The sequence below is a fragment of the Plecotus auritus genome, assembly GCF_963455305.1.
Source record: "Plecotus auritus genome assembly, chromosome: 5".
NCBI lineage: Eukaryota > Metazoa > Chordata > Mammalia > Chiroptera > Vespertilionidae > Plecotus > Plecotus auritus.
Genome location: NC_137776.1, coordinates 119,262,250 through 119,289,517, shown reverse-complemented (window position 1 = coordinate 119,289,517; position 27,268 = coordinate 119,262,250). Strand labels below are relative to the sequence as shown.

Genomic DNA, 27,268 nt, shown 5'->3' with positions numbered 1-27,268 from the left:
ACAAAGTTCATTCAGCTATCCAAGTCTTCTTTGACCGACTTACACACACAGTAATGAAAATATAATGATCCTTTCTCTGTGTGGACACTAAATACTCCATAAAAATGTCCACTGTGTTGCCATTTGTAAATACCGAGACTCGCAGGTCACCAGGGATCTTTGCAGAACGAGGCAGATGTGCCCACAAACAAATGAATTCATCTGCCCAAAATTCATCCCTGTAGCTCTTATAAATTAGGCCGCCACTTAAGAAGTATACATGTAAAACATGGGGCCAGTTTTAATCAAATTTTGCTACCAACCATTTTTTGGTAGTAGGTTATTACTTGGTAAAATAAGCACACTTTATCGTTTTCAGGTGGAAGTTTTTTCCAAAAAGAACATGTTACTTAAAGGCCTGTCTGCGCCTTTGGATGAGACATTCCTTCATGTGTTACCTTTCTTCTTCCTCTGTGACTTATCCATCCACTGCGCTCTCATTCACTTACACATTCAGATGATGGCCACATGAGTCAGGACTGTGCCCCCTGCTGCACAATGACATCAAGGAACAGGCCACATCTTGTCATATTTTAGCACCGCTGCCTGGTGCATCCTAGGCACTTAAAATGCTTGATGAATCAAGTACTTACTTAATTACTCACAGATATCCCCCACCCAAGATGGTATAACCATGATTGTACAGACTTAGAAAACAATTTGCAATTAAATGTTTTGAACATTATCTTTAATTTTTTTGTCCTTAATTTGGAGAGAGGGGGAGAGAAGGGGATGAACATTAATAACTTTTAGAGCACATGACATTCCCCGAAAACTTAGCGACTAACCATTGCTCTTGTTATGGTTCCATATACAGGCAGTCCTCAGGTTACGTTGGACTCGATGTACGTCATTTCGTGGTTACGTTGCCATCTCCCATTTATTTATTTAAAAAAAAAGTTCCATATTTTGACATATGTACATATGTGCTTTATGTTTATTATTATTTATTTACCACAAGTAAAGGTCAGGAATTATCTTTCTTTTAAACTTTTCTTACTGTGTCACTTCATTACTGCTGTGCATGTGCTCCATGTGAGTGACGTAGGTGCTTATGTAGGTGGGTTCCGACTTACGGTGAGAATCGCATTACGTTGCGCCGTAGGTACACATCTCCAACATAACCTGAGGACTGCCTCTAATATAATAAGGCCCTAATGGGATGGGACTCTTTATTTTAATATATTTTTATTGATTTCAGAGAGGAAGGGAGAGGGAGAGAGCGATAGAAACATCAATGATGAGAGAGAATCATTGATCGGCTGCCTCCTGCATGTCCCCTACTGGGGATTGAGCCTGCAACCCAGGCATGTGCCCTTGACCAGAATCGAACCCGGGACCTTTCAGTCCTCAGGCTGATGCTCTATCCACTGAGCCAAACGGACTAGGGCTGGGATGGGACTCTTGAAGATGATAATGAATTTCACTAAACATTTAATGTATAAGTAAAATAGTATTCAAACTTTCAAAGGAAAACCTCTAACAATCTTTCTCTTAAAACAAAGGACGTTTTATTTGTATAATCCCCCTCTAAACACCTGTTGTAAATGTTAAACAGTCTTCAACCCATGCTTATACAAGCAGACCTCATACTTGTACAGGCAGACCTCATTCTTACTAGTACACAGGCAGACCTCATGCTTATACAGGCAGACCTCGTGCTTGTACAACAGGCAGACCTCGTGCTTGTACAACAGGCAGACCTCCTGCTTGCACAACAGGCAGACCTCGTGCTTGTACAACAGGCAGACCTTCTGCTTGTATAACGGGCAGACCTCCTGCTTGTACAACGGGCAGACCTCCTGCTTGTACAACAGGCAGACCTCCTGCTTGCACAATGGGCAGACCTCCTGCTTGCACAATGGGCAGACCTCCTGCTTGTACAACGGGCAGACCTCCTGCTTGTACAACAGGCAGACCTCCTGCTTGTACAACAGGTAGACCTCCTGCTTGTACAATGGGCAGACCTCCTGCTTGTACAACAAGTAGACCTCCTGCTTGTACAACAGGCAGACCTCCTGCTTGTACAACAGGCAGACCTCCTGCTTGTACAACAGGCAGACCTCCTGCTTGTACAATGGGCAGACCTCCTGCTTGTACAACAAGTAGACCTCCTGCTTGTACAACAGGCAGACCTCCTGCTTGTACAATGGGCAGACCTCCTGCTTGTACAACGGGTAGACCTCCTGCTTGTACAACGGGCAGACCTCCTGCTTGTACAACAGGTAGACCTCCTGCTTGTACAACGGGCAGACCTCCTGCTTGTACAACGGGCAGACCTCCTGCTTGTACAACGGGTAGACCTCCTGCTTGTACAACGGGCAGACCTCCTGCTTGTACAACAGGTAGACCTCCTGCTTGTACAACAGGTAGACCTCCTGCTTGTACAATGGGCAGACCTCCTGCTTGTACAACAAGTAGACCTCCTGCTTGTACAACAGGCAGACCTCCTGCTTGTACAATGGGCAGACCTCCTGCTTGTACAACGGGCAGACCTCCTGCTTGTACAACAGGCAGACCTCCTGCTTGTACAACAGGCAGACTTCAGGTTTTAGTGTGCTTCACAGATGTTGTGTTTTTTTTTACAAATTGAAGGCAAGACCCTCCACTAGCAAAAAGATTACTACCAATTATTTTGTGGTAGTCTGGACTCAAACCCACATCTCTGGGGTATGCTGGCATCACAAGTAAACTGTTATAACCAAGACTTAGAGTTTTGACCCAACTGTCAAGTATCTAGTGTGTGCATATGTGTATGTGTACACACACACAAGCACAAAAAAATTTTAGGAAACCAACTCACTTTCTTTCAAGGGTAGCCTGTCCTTAGTAAGCCTGACTGGTATAAACCATATACCATTAAAAAGAAACAGGGCAGCCTGGCCACAGTGGCTCAGTGGTTGAGTGTCGACCTATGAACCAGGAGGTCACAGTTTGATTCCTGGTCAGGGCACATGCCTGGGTTGCAGGCTCGATCCCCAGTGGGGGCCGTGCAGGAGGCAGCCAATCAATGATTCTCTCTCATCATTGATGTTTCTATCTCTCTCTCCTTTCCCCTTCCTCTCTGAAATCAATTAAAAATATTTTTTAAAAAAACAGGGCAGTTACAGGAAATACTTTGGATTGTCGATGGCATGTCCCATCTCTCAAATAGGCCTGCATGAAAATTTGTGAGAGATATGAGATGTATATATGTGTGTGTAATGTATGAAAAGAAATGTATATTATATGATAAAAAAATAGAAAAAAGGATAATGAAAATGTTATCACAAGCCTTCCCAGAGCCAAAGAACGTTTTACCTATACATATTTTATAAATATGGCATAAGTTATAAAACTATAAAAAGTTTATTCAATAGATAATTTAAAAGGAATAGCCCCTGAAATATTACTAGTACATTACTGGCCCCTACAACATTACTAAACGTTTGTAACTTCAAACCTCCAAGATATTTTTCTCTCAACATGATTAGACATTAGAGGATAATCACAGGGAACACTTTTCTAAATGAACTGATTTGCAGGACTAATAGTCTCATTTGAGACAATCCCTCATCCTCCAAATACCTCTTAGACACCTGAGCTGTATATTCCCCCAAACAGTTTTAACATAAAGTAATTAGTGTATTCCTAAAGCCTTCTATATGGCAGTTGTCACAATTTTACAAAAACGAGTGTTTTTAAGGAAAGCGCTTACCAACAACCTTCACTGGACATAATCAGGAGATGGTATCATTCACTCATTGTCATTCATAGAACTCCTCCAGAAACTTAAAGAGGCAGTACCTTGGCTGCTCCCCTGCTCCAGGCATGTGGGAGCACCTCGCTTTACCTTCAGAAGGCGGTCCTGCGGTATATTTAATTGCACTGCTGGGAGCGCCAAATGGTCAGGCACCATGTCCTTTCCCTGGGTTGCTGAGTGACAGCATCAATAACATTCACTGGCTGTAATTAAACAGCCAAAGAGAAGACCCGTTGCCACTTGGTAAATCAATGTTCTTTAAAACTCAGAGAACAAAGCACAGAGGTGAGAGGGGGTGTTTTCAGCCCTCACCTTCACAGTTCATTTGACTTTGTGCGCCAGAGTAGTTTGCAGACAATGCATATTTCACAATTCCCCCAAGACACTGGTTAATGAAGAAGAACCAAGAAAATCCTGCAAGTTGGTGACGATGACTTATTAACCCATTTTTGCAAATCTGAGCAGAACAGAGGCATGCTAAGCCACCTGGCAATACTATACACGGCTTTCATATAAATCTGGGACTAAATTCAGCTTATAAGTCAAAAGGTTTATAAATTAAGGCAGCATACACTAATTTTTCCCTTTAAATACTTATAATATGTTCTGCAGGGATGGTCTTATGATAATAGAGCAAATTCTGATTTGTTCAAACCTGACTAGAAAGTTCAAATGGGGAGGACTGGGAGAAGAGTGCAGTTAGGAGCCTATAAATGAGTCAAATTTTAATTGCATTGTAAAAGCAACTTCCATGATCTAAGGATTCACAACCACCCTGGATCATATAACTCAACTCCCCATCTTTATACTACAAAACACACATTTTAAATAAATGGGTGCCAGAAGAACTATACTGTAATTCCCCAATGTCAGAATCAAATACTAAATGATGTTTATGTACTTGTAATGCTGAAAGTATTTAACGTCATTCAAATGCTCCGAAAATGAGCAAATTGTGTGTGTGTGTGTGTGTGTGTGTGATGAGAGAGGAGAGAGAGAGAGAGAGAGAGAGAGAGAGAGAGAGAGAGAGAGAGAGAGAAAATAAGTGTATATTTTTAAAGTAATTCCAGTATTATATTTATTAAAAGTATATGTTAATCCTAAATAACCCAGATAGTTTATGATAGAATCCACAAGCAAACATCTTATTTACATACAGATTTCTTTTGAAACCCAGACCTATGCAAGCACAAATCATTAAGGTCCACTATGGTTCTCCCATCAGACCACCACCTGGTAAGACTCACCTGTGGTGGCATCAAAATAAAACTCCCTTGGCCTCATTCTGCAGATAAACAGATACAACTATTGTTGATTGGGGTCCAGAAACTTGAACTTTATCAACTGCCCTACTTCAGTGATCCTCAGGAACACTCATGTTTTGGCAGTCCCTTATGTAGAGGAACTTAATATAGGTAATCCTCAAACTCTGGGGTGAATCCGGGTTCCCTGGAGAACTCTCCTCCTCACCACCCACCAATGTTAAGTTCCTGGTTTCTGAATAAGGCAATTTCCCAGGTATCTTGAAAGTAAAGTACATATGAACATAAATTACCCACAAATACAGAAATGTAAAAGTAAAACAAAGCCCATAAAAATCAATCCAAAGGTATTTCCAGAAAACAGACTGGTTGGGTGTGGCTCAGCTGGATTAGGCAGCCCATCAGCTTGTCCAATCTCTGCAAAGGGCTGCTGTGCTTGATTGATTTTGAGGTCAGAGCTTTCTAGGCATAAGAACAGGGTCGTCTGGGTAAAGCAAGTGGCAACCTTTGGGTTCCTAGAGTCATTTATAACAAAATTTGTGGAAACTGAAGCTTTTTCTGAATTGTCTGTTTCCAGGACCAGGCAGGTGCTCTGCTTTTCCTTGCCCTCCCTGCTGCTCACCTGAAGGTCGCTTCAAGACTCATTAGCAACCCTGGGAACCTAAGCAGGAAGGATTGAACTTCTCATTCCTGTGGGAGAAGGTAACCTTCCACTAATGACCACAAAACAGATCGCATTACCACGATGTATTGATTTTTTCAAAATCCATCTCTCTGTAACACCACATAACTACTGTAATTTTTAAAATATCCAACTAAATAGTGTGACTTTCTTCAGAGTAAAAGTAGTTTTTCATTCCTCCCCAACAAGGTTTCTAAAATATGACTTACTGAGAGAAACCAAGATAGCGGCATAGGTAAACACCTAAACTGCTGCCTCACACAACAATATCAAAACTACAACTAAAAGACAAAACGGACATCATCCAGAACCACAGGAAAGCTGGCTGAGGGGAAATTCTACAACTAGAAGGAAAGAGGAAAGCACATTGAGACTCAGAGGAGCTGCAAAAGGGTGAGGTACGGAGACGCGCGCATGCGTGGAGAGGACAGGCGCTGTGTGCGTGGCTGGCTTTCCCAAGCGGGAGGGAGACGGAAGCTCCCGACTGCACTGAACTCCAGTCCCGGGCGAGACTCTGGGAATCCAGACTCATTCGGGGGGAATCTGGACTGTCAGGAAAAGAGAAAGTACACTGAGACTCAGGAGAGCTGCGAAGGCAGAGGTCCAGAGGTGCGCATGAGCAGAGAGGACTGACTGCTGAGTGCACAGGCGGCTGAGTACGCGCTGGCTTTCTAAAGCGGGAGGGAGACGAAAGCTCCCGACTGCGCTGAACTCCAGTTCCAGGTGAGTTTCTGGGAACCCAGTCTCATTCGGGGAAAAACTGTCTGGCAGCAGGCAAAACTCGAGGGCGGCTTTCTCTCAGAGGTGCCTGCAGCGATTGCCAAGGGACACTGAGACCCAGGGGCCTCATAGGGCAGGGCTGACGGGAAGCCAAGGCTGTCTGCTCCACTCTGAGACTCTGCCCCATCCAAGCTGAGCACAGAGGCTTATGCAATTTTGCAAGTCTTGTCTCATAAGGGTGTCTCCAGCACAGAAGTTCTCCTGGCGTAGACACAGCTGATCCTCACAGCCAATTGGCATGGAGGCCAATTCCTCCCAATGATACCAACAACAATCAAGACTTAACTACAACAAGGCTGTGCACACAGTTCACAAAGGGGTGCACCAAAAGTGTCCACCTCAGGCAACTGGGGGAGGCTGAGCTACTGGGCCCTATAGGACACGTACCACACAAAGCAACTCTACCAACTCAGGGAAGCAGCAAAAATGTGGAGACAAAGAAACAGATCACAAGTGAAAGAAGTGGAGGAAAGCAAACGACTGGATATAGAGTTCAAAACCATGGTTACAAGGTTTTTCAAGAATTTCCTAGAAAAAGCCGATAAATTTAGCGAGACCCATGAGGATATAAAAAAGGACCAACTAGAAATTAAACATACACTGACTGAAATAAAAATTATACAGAGACCTAACAGCAGACTAGAAGACCACAAGAATCAAGTCAAAGATTTGAAATACAAAGAAGCAAAAAACACTCAACCGAAAAAGCAAAAAGAATCCAAAAACTTGAAGATAGTGTAAGGAGCCTCTGGGACAACCTCAAGCGTACCAACATTCAAATTATGGGGGTGCCAGAAGAAGAGAGAGAGCAAGATACTAAAAACCTATTTGAAGAAATAATGACCAAAAACTTCCCCCACCTGGTGAAAGAAATAGACTTACAAGTCCAGGAAGTGCACAGAACCCCAAACAAAAGGAATCCAAAGAGGACCACACCAAGACACATCATAATTAAAATGCCAAGAGCAAAAGACAAAGAGAGAACATTAAAAGCAGCAAGAGAAAAACAGTTAATTACCTACAAGGAAGCATCCATACGATTGTCAGCTGATTTCTCAACAGAAACTATGCAGGCCAGATGGGAATGGCAAGAAATATTCAAAGTGATGAATAGCAAGAACCTGCAACCAAGATTACTCTACCCAGCAAAGCTATTATTCAGAATTGAAGGTCAGATAAAGAGCTTCACAGATAAGAAGAAGCTAAAGGAGTTCATCACCGCCAAACCAGTATTATATGAAATGCTGAAAGGTATTCTTTAAGAAGAGGAAGAAGAAGAAAAAGGTAAAGATAAAAATTATGAACAACAAATACATATCTATCAACAAGTGAATCTAAAAATCAAGTGAATAAAAAAATCTGATGAACAGAATAAACTGGTGAATATAAAAGAATCAGGGGCATAGAAAGGGAGTGGACTGACAATTCTCGGGGGGAAAGGAGTGTGGGGGGTGCGGGAAGAGACTGGACAAAAATTGTACACCTATGGATGAAGACAGTGAGGGGTTGGTAAGGGCAGAGGGTGGGGTGGGAACTGGGTGGAGGGGAGCTATGGGGGGAAAAGAGGAACAATTGTAATAATCTGAACAATAAAGATTTATTAAATTAAAAAAATAATAATAATAAAAATAAAATACGACTTACTATGGAAAAGGAAGATGGGAAAACCACGCAATAATCTCTGTCTTCTCTCTCTGAAAGTAAGAGGTCAGCACAAGTACTTCCTACCTCCAGATGTCTAGCAAAATGTTTCACAATAACTGTGTAGCCTGGTACCACTGCCCTCATTTCATAAATGAGAAAACTACACTGACAGAACAAAAGCAGAGCTCAAATCCAGGACTTGCGACTCCAAGTCCTGAGGATTCAAAGGATTCTTCACAGGAGGGGTCGGGAGGGTGCCCAGACCAGTAGAAGATTCCTGCATTGTTTTAAAAAAATGTAAAGCCCCCTCTCTCGCTTGCCCATAAACAGTGTGTCCAGAAACTTCCCGAAGTAAAAACTCCACAAATAATTCTGCTGCAGCACTTGGGGCTGAGAGCTCATGCTCAAGGTGATGACTGGAAAATCTGGCAGGGGCGGGAGGGTAAGAGAAAATGGACACAGGTGCTTTTTTACAGAGACCACACTAATTAGAGACAGACACACTTTGCTGCATTTTTTAAACTAGCATCTATGACCTGCAAGAACCTACCAGAAAAAAAATGGTTAAAGAATGGGTAGCATCCTATAAAACAGAGATTCAGAAAGTCACTCTAATAACTCCTTTACTGTCCAATACCAGTGAAATATTGAAATCGATGTTAACTCACCGAGCTGCTTAATATGAACCCCAAATATGTTTTCTTCTCAAACTGGAGGTCTGGCTGTCTGAGTGCTCAGCCTGGAAGACAGCAGCGGTTTCCCGCCACTAGGCACAGCCCCACATCCTCGCACCTACAGAGATCTGATTCGGAAAATCTCGGGACACTAAATGCCCCAAATTCAGGTCCCCAAGAAAACATCCACTTTGTTTACAGCGGAATCTACAACCTGGTTCTAAGGAAAACACTTGAATATCAATAATGTGAGATGGAAACTAACAATAAAAGCTACAGGTATCAGCCATCATTATATTCTGGTCGCAGTAACAAGTACTGTTAGCCATATTGTTTTTTTGAACAAGTCTCTTAACTTGAGCTTCATTTCACTGATCAAAGGGAGTATTTGCCTATCTACAAGAGATGGTTGTTTTTGAATCCAGACAAGTAAAAGGTTAAAAGCCCTAAGAAAACACTACAAAAAGCAGGTGCAACAATGAATTAAGGGACCCTTCTTCAGAAGTTAGCACGCCTACTTAACCTCTCAAACTAGCGTGGTAAGACAGACTACAGCCACCAAACTGACTACTCCTGGGCCATAAATGAAAGGCAAGCCCTAGCCTGTCCTACCCTTAAAGGGCAAGAGGAAAACCAAGCAGACAGGCGGTAACAGCGCTGGCAGAAATGTCTCTGCTGAAGCACTTTTATGAAACAGGCAGGAATGGCGAAGGCATGCTCAGGTAAGAAAAGGATCTATAAACCCCCTCCTGAAAAGAAGATGATTCAGTCAACGGCAGAGACCCTCTCCACCACCACCCTCCATGGCTTCCCAGCAGGCATGGGCAGGAAACAGGCTTGGAGGGGAACCCTCCACCTCAGCCTTCTCTCTGTAGGGGCGCAGGCTCTGCCCCAACAACTGTGGGAAAATATCTACAGAAGAGCCACTCAGGGAATGCCCAGTCACTGCCCTCTGGGAAATTTCAAATGTCTAATTCCTACTTTGGTGAGAGCATGGAAGGAGCAGGAGTAAGACAACAGGCCTGACGTCAACACCACCACGTTGTGGACCTGCGAGGCCACCCACCCACACTCTCTAGATCAGCGGTCGCCACCTTTCAGACCTCACGGACCACCGGGGTTGGTGACGGCTGCTCTAGATCACCCTGTACAAGTAACAACCTCAGCGGCTATTGTGTTTTAAAAAAATCACAGAAGAGATCAACCAATGAACTTGTATGCATATATGCATAAGCCATGGACACAGACAATAGTGTGGTGAAGGCCTGGGGTGGGGGACGGGGACGGGTTAGAAGAGGTCATTGGGGGGGGAGGAAGGAGGGCATATGTAATACTTTCAACAATAAAGAATTAAAATTACTTTTCATGGATTAAAAAATAACATTTCCTTTCTAAATAAATATAAATAAAAAGGAAGTGTGTAAAAAAATTACAGCTGACAATGGAGCAGCCTACAGACACATGCTGGGCATTACACAGATAGCACACTCAACTACCTGTTATTCCTCATTTCAAACAGGACTGTGTAAACTGGACTCAAAACCGGTAAGAATTTGTTTAAATGCACTGAAGAGTTTCTGATAATCAGATGTAGGTATATACTGTTAAAACCTGGCACTTGGCTCTAGAAAGTTCCAGACCCTGGGCTAAAACTAAGTTAGAAAAATATGCCCTCAGTCTGTATTTTTAAAAAGGCAAATAAATTGCTTACTCAGTTTCTACTTTTGCCTCCACTCCCGATATGTACCTTTTATCCCTTTTTTGTCCCTCCACAAACAGAACTCTGACCAGCTAAACAATTTAGGCTACCATTTCAAAAGCTGTCGTTAATTTAAGGCCTATCCTTCAGACTATTACTTCCAAATTTTCCAGCTCTGGTCAAGGTAAAAGGGTCATTAATGACCTATACATGCCAGTTTTGAAATAAGGGGTACTTTATAGGAGATGCCTTATAAGCATGCAAAGCCCACACTTTTTCAACAAGTCTTTGTACCTTCACGGAAAATCACATCAACTACATAAGCCAAAGGAACACAAGGGTGGCTTGAGATGCTCCAAGAGATAGGGAACTCAAATCCAAAGCAGACCTTCCCCTCCTAATAAATACTCAAGTCCAATACCATCACTGCTCTGCTCGAACTCTGGTGGTTCTCTCTCACCTACCATACAAAACTATGACTCCTGGGCATGGTACTCCTACCTTCTATGATCCCTATCTGCTCTGTGGCTCATGGCCACCTTACTCCCCAATCCTTGCTCTCTGCTCTAGCACATGTGGTTTCCTTAACATCTGTTTTCAAACTTCCCTAGAAAAGCATGAACTCTCGGCATCAGTGCTACTTTATAAGCCCATTTATAGCAAACGCCCCAGAATAGTGAGTGCTGCAGGAATTTGGCAGAGCATCTACCAGGTGGCAAGGTCGGAGTCTGGCCTCACTTGCATTCCCCGTCATGCCCTTCCTTTCCTTCTCCACAGTGGGCAGTCGAATTAGGCAGCATCTACAGGCTAGTTACCAATAAGTAAATACCAACCCTATCCCTGATGAGCCTGTACCAAAAAGAAGGTGGAGCTAGAAAAGTGTTTTCCAGCACTCATTTTACTGTGGCTGCTGTCAACAATGGAAGGAAACAGTTAAAATTATGTCCTCAGTGCTGTATTTCATCACTAAGTCACTCTATATGATAAGCAAGAGCTCATCAAAAATAGTTACTTAATATGCACTTTGGCAGACCATGAAAACTTTTAAAAGAAGAGGTAAGAACTATTTTAAACGATAAACAAACTCATTCATTTTATAGATGTAAATGGAAACTTTAAAAGACCAAGATTTTGTCCAAGATCACAGAACCAGTTACATTATGTTAGCACTGTCCAGGAGGGGAAGATTTCAAAACAGTAGTTCTATATTCCTCCCATATTAAAGATAAAGTCCAAGCGAAAGACAAAAGAAAAAAAAAAAAGTCTGTGAATATGACATTTACTAACTGAGAAAAGGAGAGACTAATTAGGAAAAAGTATAAATTTAACAAAAAAATAAATAAAAGCAATACAGTAGCTTAGAATAAATGTTTATTAGCTTTCTTTACTCTCTAATAAACCAAACACATTAAGGAATAGATATTATTATTTGTAATTAATATCCCAAATTTCTTACAACAGAATTTCTCCTTATGTGCTTAAATAGTGGTTTAATTCTTTTTAAGAAATTTCACATTATTGTACACCAATTTTTATTACATTTATTGGGGTAACACTGGTTAATAATATTCTATAATATTCAGGTGGACAAGATTATAATGGGGTATCTGTGCACTCTATTGGGTGCTCACCACCTGAAGTCTAGTTTCCTTCTGTTACTATATATTTGACCCCTTTACTCACTTGGCCCTCCCACCACCTTCTTCCCACGCTGGTAATCACCCTTCTGTTGTCTGTATCTATGAGTTTGTTTCTGTTCATTTTATTAGTTTGTTACTTTCTGTTCCATATTCCACATATGAGTAGAATCATACAATTTTCTCCTTTCCTATCTGACTTACTTCACTTAATGTGATAATCTCAAGAGTATCAATTAATTTTTAAGCAAAGGTAAAATTTAGCCTGGTCTATGTCTGAATGATTAAGAAAAAGACTCATTTAATTAAAACCAAACTGAGGTACTTTTCCTATTCTGGGAGTACTTTCAGACAGGATTTTTTTCTTTGGGGGTAGGGAATAGATGGATTACTGGAGGTAGTAGCTATCAATAATAATGAAAAGTTCTATTCCTTGAGATCACGGCTATTTTCCAGATAAAATAAGCTCATTTCAGGAATAATTACACTTCTAGGCCTGTAGCAGAAGAGGGAGGAATCAGGAGAGAAGCCTCAGAGTCCAGGCATCCACTTCACTGTGTGCGTGATCATCACCGAGTCACAGTACTTGATGGAGAAAAAGCCTCTTAAGTGTTTTTAGAAATGCATGACTTTAATCATGCATTTACATTGATACTATGAACCCAGGCAAAAGGTTAAAAGTATTGGCTTTAAGCCATAAATGTTTCACGAGTCTTTAGATTTTATCAATGCTGTCCTTAACCCCCTTTAAAACCAAAATGAGTAGAGAAATCACACAAAGACTGAACAAAGCAGTCACAACCACTGGTGCCAGAATAGTCCACAAAATGACGGGTTCCTACAGGGGACAGAGGACTCAGAGGAGAACCCTGGCCCCTCACCCAACCCCAGCATACGATATTTAACATGGCCCTAAGATTTTTCTTGCCCCCTGCACATCTGATTTGTACATGTGCTACCTTTTCACTGCCCTCTCTAATAGCAGAAGTTAAAAATATTGTAATATTACATGTCAGTTACCATCTCAATGTCAGGGACAGGCTTTACTTGTCTTGCCTGCCTCCCAGACAATTCAGAGATGGTGTCATGTCACCAGCAAGGTAAACTGCTGGGACATCATCCCAACCTGAGAAAGAAGTGATCTTAGGAGAAGGAAATAACCATCTTGAGACTTTAACTTATGAATGCTATTACTTAAAATGAATACCTTTCTAAATTAGATGGATAATTAAGGTTTTCTCATTTCTAAGCCTCACTTTTTAAAAAGTGGAAACAGTATGGACTACTTTCTGCTCTGAATGCTAAGCTATCATTCAGCATGCTCAAGAGAAAGCATGGGCAATACTGCGGTTAAAAGAATTATCTACAAGAGGATTACAAAGGTAAAAGCTAAAGACAGACTGAACTTTGCATGCAAAATTATTGAATATTTAGGAAATCTATTCAAAAAAGGGTATGTTTTGGAGGTTCAAGTGCTAGGTCTTAGACCTGCCTTCACGCGTTACCTGGGAAGCACTTGAAGAGAGCCCGCGTTTCACCTCTGAACACTGACCTAATCGGTCTGAAGTGGCTCCCGGAACCTGTATTACTAACTCCCTCACCTTGTGATTCTGATGCAACCAGGTTTGGAAGTGCCTGAGGGGCTCCACTTCATGCACTGCAGAAATACTGAATAGTTGTCATTTGTTCAACACAAGATCCATCTGCACAAAACCCTACTGGGCTAATGCTGTTAGGAAGCCCAGAGAGAAACTGCTAAATAAACCACCGTTCACATCACTTGATGCACTGTTTCAATATTCCAATAACCAGGCATTTTACCAAATGCATACTCTACATGCTAGGTGGCTTGGAAAACAATAGAAACCTGCACTCAAGGAGTACACAAACTCGTGTATACCTGTATATACCATGTATGTTCATTAATCTGCTGCAGCACTCTACAGCAAGCATGTCAAACTCGCAGCCCACAATGAATATTTTTGCGGCCCAGCCAATATAACGGTATGTAAGAGATGTTTTAATAAAAATTTCATAACTTAATTTTTACAATATCCTGTTATACATCATTATTAATAACTACAATGTTCGCTAATGACTGATTACTATAATCATGTTGCATTCATTTCCCTTGTGCGCCTTACATACAGGCACACCATTTCTCGCCACTAATACTAGCAGCAAATATTTTAGCAGCCGATTGCCACATCATTAGTCTTGGACTGACTTGTTTGTTGTGCGCAGTAGGAAATATTTCACTTTCGGAGAACAAGAAAAATAGGTTTATTTGCGTTACACTTATTAATCTGTGCAGTTATTCAGTGTCTGGTAAGTTAATGTTCAAGAAAAGATAAATTTTTATTAAAATGTTCTATTATTTTATGTTAACAATTACTCATTTATTTCAGCCCTTTGTATTCAGCATGTCTCTATTGAAATAAACCTACGCTTCCATGAAAATTGAAGCTTTTGTTTTTTTGCAGCCCACATAAACTTAAACCTTGTTTATTTGGCCCGTGTTAGCCTTTGAGTTTGACATGCCTGCTCTACAGGAAAGAGGTATCAGAAGACAAGGATTTGAGTCCCAGCTCTATCTTTTAACTCCCTGATCTTAGCTAAACTACTAGTCTCAACTTTTTCATTGGGGGGCAGAGGGTAATGCTTAAGTCTAAATTATATATGGGTGCTTTCAACCCCAAAGATTCCGTGGTTTCTCAAGGGTAAACAGATTTCAAAGAAGGGGAAACCCAATCCAGGCTGCAACAACCCAGCAAGGCATCAACTGAAGGGAAGGCATCAACTGAAGGGAAGGCTTCAGATGGGCTCCGAAAGATGGGGATGGCCACTATTAAGCTAAAATGCGTGGGAAAGGGGATGCCAGGAAGTGGGAGCTACATGAGATAGGTGCAGAGGCGAGGAATAAGATCAGCTTGCAAGCGAAGAGCCCGTCTGACTACCGTGGAGGATGGTAATAACATAATATCAATGGAGGCTCCCAAGTTACGCCACCGTGCCCTCCCTGGGGCACACCCACTGCAATCTCCTTTCCAGGGAATTTTCTTTCTCCTGAACTCTAAGGGTCCCCACCAGACTTGCAAGCAGGGGAGGGCAGTGGGCAGTGGCAGCTTGTCCTGGGCTAGCAACACCCTGAACCTGTCTCCAAGGCCCCATTTTCTCTGACTTCCCAGTGAGCTAACGGCAGCCCCACCTCGGCTCACTTCTTTCCCATAACCTTCCTAAGGAGCCAAAGCCTGGGCTCTCCCTGTTGCTTCTTGCTTCCTAGGCCCTCCTTGCTAAGCCAGATGAAATGGTGAAACAGCAGGGAAATACTCGAGAATTCTGAAAAGTAACATGAGGAAACTGTGTTTTTCTAAGATTATCCTGACACCTTCCTCCAGGGTGGACTGAAGGAAGGAAAAAGAAAGTAATTTATAGAACAGTATCCAGGGAACGAAAGGGGCTTAAACGCAGCTTCCAAAAGGTAACTTTGAACACCAGAAAAGAACTGGCTCAAGATGTTGGATAAGAACACAAAACACATCTAATTGAAAAAAAAAATACACAGAAAGAACAAACAGACCAAAAAATGGTACTATGTATGTAGTTTTGGAAAATGGTCTGCTTTGCCTCTCGAGAAATCTGGGCCAAACTGAGGAGACCAGCTGTTACCTGATATTTCTGAAGGAACCGAATGGGGGTGGGGAAGGAAGGCGCCTGCTGCTTACCCACCACCCCCACCCCCATTTCAGAAAATCAGAAGAGAAGTAGCAGATGTCACAGAGGAAAAGCCACAAGGCATGACTGTCCTATCTCCCATGTACTCCGCCCAGGCCAGCTGGGCCCTGCAGAGAAGGCCAGCGATGGACAGTGAGGAAGCAGCTGCTGTCAAAGGGTTTTCTTGCAGGCGATTGGAATCTATTCTATGGCGACCTGTTTCCCCTGCATTTCTGCTTTCTTGTGGACAATGTGACAAAGAACTGACTTGGAGCAAAATAACTAACTCACTAGAATAAAATAAGGGTGGTTATTTCTGGAGCAGAGAAAAAGGTATATCCTGAAATGAGCCATCCCAACCATCTATCCCAATTTCTTAACCACAACCCAGAACTTCAAAATTATGATCACTTAGCAGCAATCCTGGCAATAAATTAAGTTTGGAGGCCCGTGAAAATGTGCAACAGGATAAAGAACACACAAACCAATCCAAAGATAATCAGATATCCAATATCTTTTTTAATAAGAGCATTTGCTTAATTAATAGTGCTTTTAAAAGGATCATCTCTGTCATACAAACCAAAAGTATGCAGAGTAGGAAGAACAATTAGAAAAAGCAGTCCAGACTGGAAAACCAAGGTCAAAGCAAACTTAAATCTTGGTGAGCAGAGACTGTATTAGAGATCTAATTTCCCCCCTCAAATTCTGATAATAGTAACCAAATTCATTTTCTGACTCAAGGGTGAACCTTTTCATACATAGGACATTTTCTTGATCAAGAAACATGTAGAACTATTGAACATCTTACATCCAAGTACATTTGGGGGCCAACACATGTACTTCTCCTTTGGATGAGTCAGGAGCTGGGAGGCATTTTTTCTATGGGCCAATAAATATAAAGAATGAGGTGACAAAACCACCCAGGGCTAATGAAGTACTTTAACTGACAATTCTAAGAGAAGCCACTTATAAGCACAAAGATGACACTGCGTTTTCCAGATGCCTGAAGAAATGAGCAGAAATCTCCTAGACAAGTCTCTAAGCAAGATGAATGCCACAGTCAGCCTTGACTAACTTCCCCTCACCACTTCAGGCTATAATCTGAGCACACTTCTTAAATCAAGGGTGGAAAACAGGTTCCAACTCGAGTCAATTGATTGAGGTTGTCTGGAACACTATTTTGAAAAATATTTGGGAGCCACATCCAAACTCAGGGAGAAAGACTGCAGTGATTGATTGGCAATGTCTGCACCAAGCAGGAGAGGGAAAATCGATGGCTCCTGTACTAAGAGTTTGCCAGAGGCAACATCCCTTTTATTTTCTAAAGGGAAAAAAATCTATACCGCCAATTGGATTAACTTCTTATCAGAGAGAATCCACATAAGAACTTCAAAAATACACACACACACACACACACACACACACACACACAGAGAGAGAGAGAGAAAAAAAAAAACAACACAGAAAAATAGTCACAAAATTATTTACCATGTGTCTTAAAAAGAAAAATATAACAGGAGGAATAACCTGTGTGGCATGTGAGCGCTCAATCTCCTCAAAGCCAAGTTGAACCTGCTAGATAAGACCAAACCTCCAGTCTAAGGACTGCAGCCGGTGTGCACCGTCTTTCTATAGACCATGGACTATAGAAGAAAGGTTTTATTTTTAAATGATTGCGGTAAAATAAAAAGACTATTTTGCAACACACGAACATTACACGAAATTTACCTGTTGGGGTCCCTAAATAAAGTTTTACAGGATCACAGACACACCTATGAGTTCATGTAGTAGCCACAAGAGCAGAGCTGAGAAGCTGTGACAGACGCTGTGGCCCATAAACCTTACCATATTTGCCTCTTGGCCCTTTACAGAACAAGTATGCCATTACTATAAGAACTGGCCTAAGGATTCCTCGAATTACATGGCAGGGAATTAGCTATCAAGAAAGGAGATTTCATTCACTAGGCTTCATAAGGTACTTGTTTTAAAAAGTTGCTGCTGTCCCTTTGTTAATACAGGAGTGATTACATGAAGTACTCCCAAATAAACTTTCCCCATCATGTAACAAAACAAAAAATTCCACTAAACCCCCAGAGAAGTATGTATGTGGACACAAAAATGAATAAAGGAAAGAACTACAGGTAGACCTTAATCTTTTTAAATCTCTGTTCTGCAAATAGATATTTTTAAAAAATCAACATACTTTTATTGTTTTGGTTTGAAGTCTCAATCCATTGAGGGTGTTGATCGCTTTCTCTGCATCCTTAGGGTCAATGTAGTTCACAAAGCCATATCCCAAGCTCTGTCCTAATGAAAAGAAAGGAAAAAGGCATACATCAGTTCTACATGCTGATGACAGAGATCCCTTTTCATTCCAGCATATGGTCTTGCCATTAACACCAGCATATTTTCTCCATAGTAAAAAGAAGTCCCCCCCTTTAATTCCTTTAGAAAGAAAGACGGGATCTTTTTCATCTCCTTTCCACTACGTTTGCACGTTTAAACATCAGTAAAAACTCAGCAAGTTGTGCCACTTAAAAAAACACCTATCCCCAGAGCTGCAGCACACAGGCCGCGCACAGCAAGGCAACACTCAGCTTTGGAAACCAGATTTTTCTTTTGTATCTACATGGAGTGGGCTCCACAGGCACGACTTTCTCGCTTCAGTTTCCTACCCATAAAATGGGAAGGCAGGAAGCACCACCCAAAAACCTGTCGGTGTTCTGTACATTGCACCCTGACAAACAGCCTTTACCAAGTATAATTATTTCACAGTCTAAAATGGTGAAAAATCCAATGTATGTGTGTGTGTGTGTGTGTTATGTATGTGTAGGCATTGGCAAGAGAAGGTTTACAGTTGTAATACAAACAAATAATTAGTAAATAATACAAGAATCAACTCTGTTTTGTGTACTCACAACTGTAAACCTACTTTTGCCCACTGCTGTATGTATGCAGACATTTATTTCAGAGGAAAGCTTCTTCAGATAAACTGAGCCAAATTTTCTAAAAGGGGTTTGATGGTCTAGGTGAGGAATACAGGGAAATACGAACACAAAGATTTGCACTAAGGATGCCCAAGCGCATGAGAACATGTGGGAAGGAAAAAAAAATAGCACAAAGATAACAAAACAGGATGTTTGGAGTAAGAGTTGCTTCAAATAAGTATTTTTTTTAAATATAGTTTATTGATTTTTTACAGAGAGGAAGAGAGAGGGATAGAAAGTTAGAAACATCGATGAAAGAGAGACATCGATCAGCTGCCTCCTGCACGCCCCCCACTGGGGATGTGCCCGCAACCCAGGTACATGCCCTTGACCGGAATCGAACCTAGGACCCTTCAGTCCACAGGCCGACGCTCTATCCACTGAGCCAAACCAGTTAGGGCTCAAATAAGTATTTTGATGGCTGCTTTTCCCTGTCATATGAGCCCTCTCACCCCTGGCTCAATCATGCCCCAACTCTAAAACAACAGGAAATAACAAGGGGTTGGAATCAATGAAATGCACCTTTAGGGAAGCCAATCCTAAAGGCCTCGATTTTTCAACAAGGGGAAGGTTTCTCGGTCTGAAAAGGTGAGAAGGACTACAAAACCGACATAAATAGAGGTATGGTCCACGGAAAGGAAAGCCAACCTTAATGTAGGTTTTCCTGGAAGATGCCTAGTAAGGTTCAAATGCTTTGCATTAAATACCATCTTTGGCCCTGGCCAGTGTGGCTTGGCTGAGCATCATTTTGTGCACCAGAAGGTCAATGTGTGTCTCTCTCTCTCCCGCTCCCTTCCTCTCTCTCTAGAATCAATAAAAACTTATTTTAAAAATAAACACCATCTTTGTATCAATTTCATAAAGAGATGAGGGATTTTTTTTCTTTCTTTTAAGGCAGGGGTGGGGAACATCCAGCCCTCTAAGGCCCACAAAATCATCTGGTCTGGCCCTGCCAAGGCATTAGGGGTGACTTAATTAAATGCTTGACCAAATACAGCAGGCTAATTTTTAAGTTGATAATTTCGTATGGCCTGGGAATGATGTTATAAATACCCAAATGGTCCTTGGGAGAGAAAGATTCCCCACTCCTGTTTTAAGGGATACCTTAGTGGTTATGAATACTGGAATTTCGGATAGCCACTCTGGTTACCCTAATGTGGTTCTACACAGAAAACAAGACAGACAAGGAGGGGGAGGGGAGAGGAGGAAAGGAGGGAGTGGGGGATGGAGGTGGAGGTGGGGGAAGGTATGGAGACAGGCTAAACACAGTACCTAATAATCATGAAAACTTGGATAATACTTTGGAGACCACTATCCTTATTTGGCCTAATCATTGCTAATGTATGCCCTCTTATCAAATTGTATTTTTTTCTTGTTTTGTTTTTTTAAAGGGGGGGGACAGCTAAAGTTAACTCAGTTCACCCTTTTCTCTCATACTAATCATAGAGACTGTGTTTTACTCACGGTTCTATTTTTCTAAACGTTGCAGGTGAAACCACTGTAATTTTAAGCACTCAGTTTTATACTAATTCGATAAACACTACGTGTGCACTGCATGTGTAGTGAGTGCCTTCTTAGGAAATGTACCTCAGCTCTACTGTTGCTGAGAAGGATTCAAATTGGCTGAACATAAAAATATCTGCTCAAGGAAGCAGTTTATGATGAAAAGAATACGGGCTTTGGAGAAAGACACAAGGGCTTGCAATCCTGGCTGTGCCACTTACCAGCTGTGTGACTCCGGAGAAGCTACTTCGCCTCCCTGAGTCACCACTTCCTTATTTCTAAAACGAGAAGGAAAATCCCTACCCAATGAGGTTGCTGCAACAGTGATGCGAACATCTGCTGTGATGGAAGATTATTCTGGCTGAAAGATAAAGGGAGGAGCCCTGGCCGGTATGCTCAATGGTTAGAGAGTATCAGCCCATGCACTGAATCCGGTTCGATTCCCAGACAAGGGTGCATACCTGGGTTGCAGGTTTAATTCCCTGGCCCCATTTGGGGCACATGCGGGAGGCAACCAATTGATGTGTCTATCTCACACTGATGTCCCCCACCCTCCTTCTCTCCCCCACTTCCCTCCCATGCTCTCTACAAATCAATGGAAAAAATACCCTGGGGTGAGGACTGACCAAAAAAAAAAAAAAAAGGAAGAAAGAAAGAAAAACATAAAGTGAGGATAAAGTACGTATTTCTACTATAGGCTAAGGTGTTTAATACAACTTATATGCGTACATGCGTAATGCATGGACACAGAAAATACTCTGGTGAAAGCCTGGAGGGCTGCAGGGTGGAGGGGGTCCATGGGGAGAAAACGGAATATCTGTATGACTTTCAACAATAAAGACAAATTCACAAATAAATTAATAATTACATTAAATCAGAAAGATGGGAAATAGAAAGGCAAGCCAAACATTGTGTCCTCTGGTCACACTGCTATTCTATGACAAAATCAAATCATCAATTGTACCAGCATTAGGAATCCATTTCTCCTAGCTTCTGGCACTACCCTCACACCTGCATTTCAGCAGCTTCTAATCACAGTGCTTTCTCAATCTTGGTTGCACAATAAAATAATCCTCAAAGCTTTAAAAAAATACCAAAAAAAAACCCAAACTGATGTCTGAGACCCAGTCCCAAAGATTTTTATTTTAATGGTCTATTACAAAGCACTGGTACTAGATTTTATATATCCTGGTGACCAACGCTGAGAGTCACAGTGTTCATGGTGAAAGATAATTAAGGGCTACAAATGAGGCTTCTGGGAGCCTGAGGAGGGCCGGGTGCTGTGGTCTGGACATGTGAAGTGACTCTGCAGGGAAGGGTGCCTTTCACAGATGCGTTTTTAATAAATAAGTGGATGTCCTTCTTCTAAAATCATCAGGTTATGCATCACTTCAGAGAAACAGTTCATTGGCCGGCTGAGGTCACTCTGAGCACAGCAGTGCCTGCGGCGCTGGATCACTGGGTGAAGTGAAAAGCCTGTCCTGCCAGTCCCTGCTTAGCTGTCCCCCCAGGCTGGCCTCTGAGCTCTCACGCCCAGCACAATGGGCACTCGAAAGCTTGCTAAGTGAATAAACGAGAAGCATTATGGTGTTGTGTATTTAACCAAAGGTATTATCAACATCACCATCACATGGCCCATCCATTTAATGGATCTTTGACCTGACCCGCTGGAGCAATCATGGCTAGCTATAATAACGATGAGTCAGCCCAGTTGCTATTACTATTAGCACAAGCAAAATAATCTGAAAGGGTCTATCTGCTGCTAAAAGGCTGCATTCCTAAATACACTCTCCTAGATGCATTAAAATGTTGGCAATGGAACACAAAGGAGTTAGGAACCTCACAGATTTTCTTTTTAAAGTGAGTTAGCCAAGTCAGCCAATATTTATTAGATGTTTAAAATAAATAAAAGTATCACAGATGACACCAAGATAGGCAAGACTCTCCCATTCTCACCTTTCAGCTATATACACTGAGTGGCCAGATTATTATGATCTCTGAATGCATAACAATCTGGCCACTCAGTGTCTATCCTATATAATAAAAGGCTAATATGCAAATTGTCCCCTCCACCAGGAGTTTGACCAGCAGGCAGGCCGGCCAACCGCCTATGTCCCCTCCCCCTGGCCAGGCTGGCCGGACCCCACCCATGCACAAATTCATGCACCGGGCCTCTAATATATATATCTCTCTCTCCACACACACACACACAAACACATACACTCACTGAGTGGCCAGATTATTATGCGTTCAGAGATCATAATAATCTGGCCACTCAGTGTAATGTTTTACTATTTAAATTTAGCCTCACATTAATCATGTCAGATATTCATTCTTCCCCTGCAGGGAGAAATGATATCTGAAGGTAGGAAAGGTCAATCAAGCTTCTTCAGACTAAAAAAACAGGTAGGAAGCTGTGTCAGGACTTGAATCCATGACCCTCAAATGCTATATTCTTACTCAATTCAAACTAGTTTATATCTGAGCCCAGAACATCTTTAATATGCCTGAAGTATCATGTAACAGGCAGGCATTTTCTAACAGGGCTGGTAGCAAAAGGAAAAAAAATTGTTTTGCGACAGTGGCCCACTGTTTTTCAAGTTCCTGTATTTCTTATACAAATATCAGTATCCCTATATATGAATTACTCTGCTGTTATTAATTCCTATGACAAAGTAGATTGTATCTTATATAGTGCCTATTTCAGGTTATTGTGAGTGCAGGTTTTTTAAAAATAAAACTATGTCAAGTCAAACATCAATAAAAAATATATAGCCTGGATCTACTTTTCTCCGCTCTTATAGTCATCAGCTAGTAACAGTCATAAACCACCAGGGAAGGCTTGCAAGCCAAGCCTCGTTTATCCATATCACCCAAATCTACTTTTCAAATCATTCTGAATTTAGAATGTGCATATTGACAATCCCAAAACCAAGAATCATTTCTTTAAAAAATTTATGAAGCTCTACATTTAAATTCCAAATATAGCCATTATGGAAATCAATATGATTAAAAGAAAATTTTGAACAAAATGACAAAACTAAGGCATTCTCTCTCTCTCTCTCTCTCTCTCTCTCTCTCTCTCTCTCTCTCTCTCTCTCTCTGTCTCTCACACACACACACACACACACGTAAAAAAAAATATATATCCTGGCTTTAGAAACCAAAAAACAATGCCTTCTGGAAACTGAACATCAAGAATGAGGTCAGCACTACTTGTCCCCACAAACTACTTATAGTCGCAGACTATTAGGAATTTTGGAACCATTAAACCAAGCCTTGGCCCTGACAGCCATGGCAGGGACTTCGCTATGGAGCAAGCTATGTGAAGAGTCATACAGCCTACAACCTTCACACAGTACTGAGAACTCCAGGTCAACATGCACTTCAGCACATGTTTTACGTACACTGTGTGCGTGAGTGCCTTTGTTTTGCATCCTCTTTTTTAATCTAACACATTTGCCACAATAAAGGATCTCTTCTTCCCAAGAGACGAAACTCGCTTATAAACTATGCTTGGCAAAAAGAAAATGGTTACAGACAGGCTGCTTAGAACCAAGGTCAAGTAATCTAAAGCACAGAGCAGAGACTCTCACAGGCCTCTGAATGGGACCAAGGCCTGGTGAGAGCCACGTGGGGGTCAGAGCAGGAAGGGCAAAACAGGAAGAGGATCCATGTAGTGACAAAGTGCTAGTGGCAGACACAGTAAACTCCAATTTATGCCAAACTGCATAATTCAAACCAGCAGCATTCCCTTGCCACCCACACTGCTTTTAATGGCACACTTTAATTAAAATTTTAATTGCATATTTTAATTAAAAATACACAATCTTCTGGACCCATTTAATTCAAAGGTCACTTTATTTAGTCTTTTCTACTTCAAATTACTACCAATGTACAGAATTGTCCCCTCAGGTTTAAAGGTAAAGGCAATAGACCGCCATAATTCTTGATTATAAACCTGGCACATTAATTTAATTTTATCCAACCAATACTAAGCGAGAACCTTCTCAACATGGAATTGTAAAAAGTAAAATTCTATATTTAAAAAAAGGTCGTACTACATTATTTCTCAGCAACATTTAGTATTCATTTGCTCAACAATTATAGAAAGTCTACATTTTGGTAGTCCCTGAGTTTACAGCAAAGAAACAAAAAATTTCTCTTCATAAAACTTATATCCTGGTAGAAGGGACAAAAGAAATACCTACCATGAAGAAAATAAGAGCTAATGAAGGAAAAGGAATCGGAGAGGTGAGAGTGTGGGGAGTGGGGGTTGAGGGGTCAGGGCTGCTATTTAAACACAGTGGTCAGAGTGGGTCTCATCCTAACGGTTTCATTTAATCTAAGACTTGAAGGAAATAGATTCAAGTCTAATAGGGAAGCTGTATAAGCAGACTTATTTCAGGGCCAGTTCTACCACACAGGTATCACCTCCTGCCCGGTCTACCAGCTCCATCTGCCCCTCCTCCCTCCCCTCTGCCTCAGCACAGGTCCTCATGTCTTATTTGGATTACTGCTACAATGCCCTATCCCCTGCATGCCTTCCCCAGATTCCTGTTAACTTCAAAACCAGTCATCCTCCATCGAGATGTTGTCTGGTGATCTCTCTAAAAGAGGAATCTGACTGTGCTCCAGTCTCCAAGGTCATCATCGACTTCTTGCTTATGTTCACCACTCTGACACATATTCCCTAAAGTGCACATTCCATTGTCCTGTGCCTGGAACAGGACCTCTCAAACTGCCAACTCCCGTACATCCTTTGAGACTTTCTCTGAGACCATTACCTACTCCGATTTGTCCCACTCTAATACACAGTGTTCCATGTTCCTTCTCGTCCTTCCACAGTCCTTATATTATCCTTTCATCTTAGTGCATATATGGGTATTGGGTCCATCTGGATGCCTCCCCTTCAGACTACTGAGCAACGGCTCAGAAGACCCTATACAGATTATTAACTACATGGTCACTGAATGGAAAAAAATGAACGAATGAACAAGCGAGCTAATGAACAAGGAACAAACGAAGAAACAGCCATCTGCCTTCCAGGAGCTTATGGTGAAGAAGAGAGATGCCCTTATAAACATGCTCCCCATGTCCCTACATTGTACCAGATGGATGACAGAACAAAGGAAGACAAGATGCTCAAATGTTACCGTATTCTGACTTTGTAAGGGAGTGATGTGAGAGATATTTTTAAATAGTTCCTGTAAAATTTTTCATATGAAAAATTTCTACAAATACCATTTAAATCAAGTCCCAGTTTAAAAAAATAATGTCACCTCAAGTAATTTGATAGATTTACATAAATCTGTTTCACAAATCTGTAAGTATGAATTATGGCATGTCAGCATATAATTTTGTTGAAAGTGCTTTCTCGCTAATATAATTAAGTCTGCCGAGACTATTCAAGTACAAGTCAAATAAAATGCAGAGTGAATTCTGTAAAAACTGGGTAGTTGAATCAACATTTAAAGGTGACTACACTGATTGATGTGTATCTATTATTTCATTTAGAGCAGTAGTAATGTATTATGAAATAAAAAAGAACAAAGAGCAGCATGAATCTTTTTTAAATCCCACAGTTAGCAGGAACAGGTCACTATGGTATGGTCCTCTCTGACAAGCAAGAGTATTTGCAACTGAAGGACTAATAATGTAACACTTGGGGGGCCGGGGTCGGGGGGAGGCTGGAAAGACAAATTTAAACTATCTTGAGAAACAGCCCTATATAAAACTACATCCCTTAACATTAATTTTTTTTTAAGTAAGCAAATAACTTGATATGGAAAAGCAACTTTTCCCTCCAAGGTGTGTGTGTGGGGGGGGAGGGGCAATATTGGTTTTTAAGGACACACCCACTGCTTTTCCTCATTTTAATACTCTTCCTTCTTCCTCCTCAAACATACAACAAAGCTGCAAATGTGCTGTATTTTTTCAGATGGACTTTCCGTTCTTGGGCACTCATTACGTGTGTCTGTTCAGACAGGCTGTGCACTGCAACTCTGGCACCAAAGCAACGTACACCAGACTTGACAAAGGAGCTTTTAAATATCTTATATCTGATATGTAACAAAACCATGCAGGTACCGCATAGTAGGGGAAAGGTTTGAGAGAATCTTAGAACAACAGAGAGGCGCAGTCTTCTCTAGTCACATTCCTCTCCGAATGTTAATTCCTGACTCAGCCCGAGTCCCCTCCCATGCAGCAGGTCCTCCCAGTTAAACAGTCATGCACGCAGGTCAAACGAAAGGAGTCCTCCTGGCCACCCTCTAATGAGAGAGGTCAAATGGTGAGGTGGGAGACCAGAGGGATGGCTGTTACTGCAGACCAAGCCAGCCTCCCTGAAAGCTTGGAGCACTTCGACCAGCTCCCCAAAGAGCATCACCAGGGATTAGCACAAGGCTGGAGAATTCAACCTAGACACTGGCAAATACAGAACAGATGGCTCCCTCCAAAGCCTTTTCCACCCAAATGCTGATCAAGCTGGCCCCTGACTAAACTGCCCCAAGATTTTAAAGCGGTTTTCAGGACTTCACAGAGCAGTGGTCGGCAAACTCATTAGTCAACAGAGTGGCAAACCGCGGCTCGCGAGCCGCAGTTTGCTGACCACTGTCACAGAGACTTGGAGATGTAACCTAGAAATGTTTCGATTGGAACTTGTCTGCTAAAATCAAAGTTGTAAATAGTGATCATTTGGTAAATATTCCCTAAATGGACTAATTCTAGAGGGAGCAGGTAATGACCTGGACACCAAGGCATTTTCTTTTCTAGTTCATTTTAATGGCCATATCGCTCCTCAGATTATGTAACTGGTAGAGGTCTATTTTCCTATAGCTCCAGTCCCAGTAATTATGAATCTGCTGGCAATGCGGCGTGACCTTGCTTAAGCTGGTGAAACTGTG

General features: G+C 41.7%; 1 protein-coding gene across 32 annotated transcripts in view; it reads right to left on the bottom strand.

Annotated features, from left to right (window-relative positions):
• Positions 1-27,268, bottom strand: part of ELAVL2 (ELAV like RNA binding protein 2) — a 161,975-nt gene that overhangs the window by 24,970 nt on the left and 109,737 nt on the right. For all 32 annotated transcript variants that reach the window (XM_080667462.1, XM_080667464.1, XM_080667453.1 and 29 more), the window contains one exon: positions 18,077-18,180. In XM_080667462.1, the coding sequence (XP_080523588.1) occupies positions 18,077-18,180 (104 nt within the window). The remainder of the gene's footprint in view (positions 1-18,076; positions 18,181-27,268) is intronic.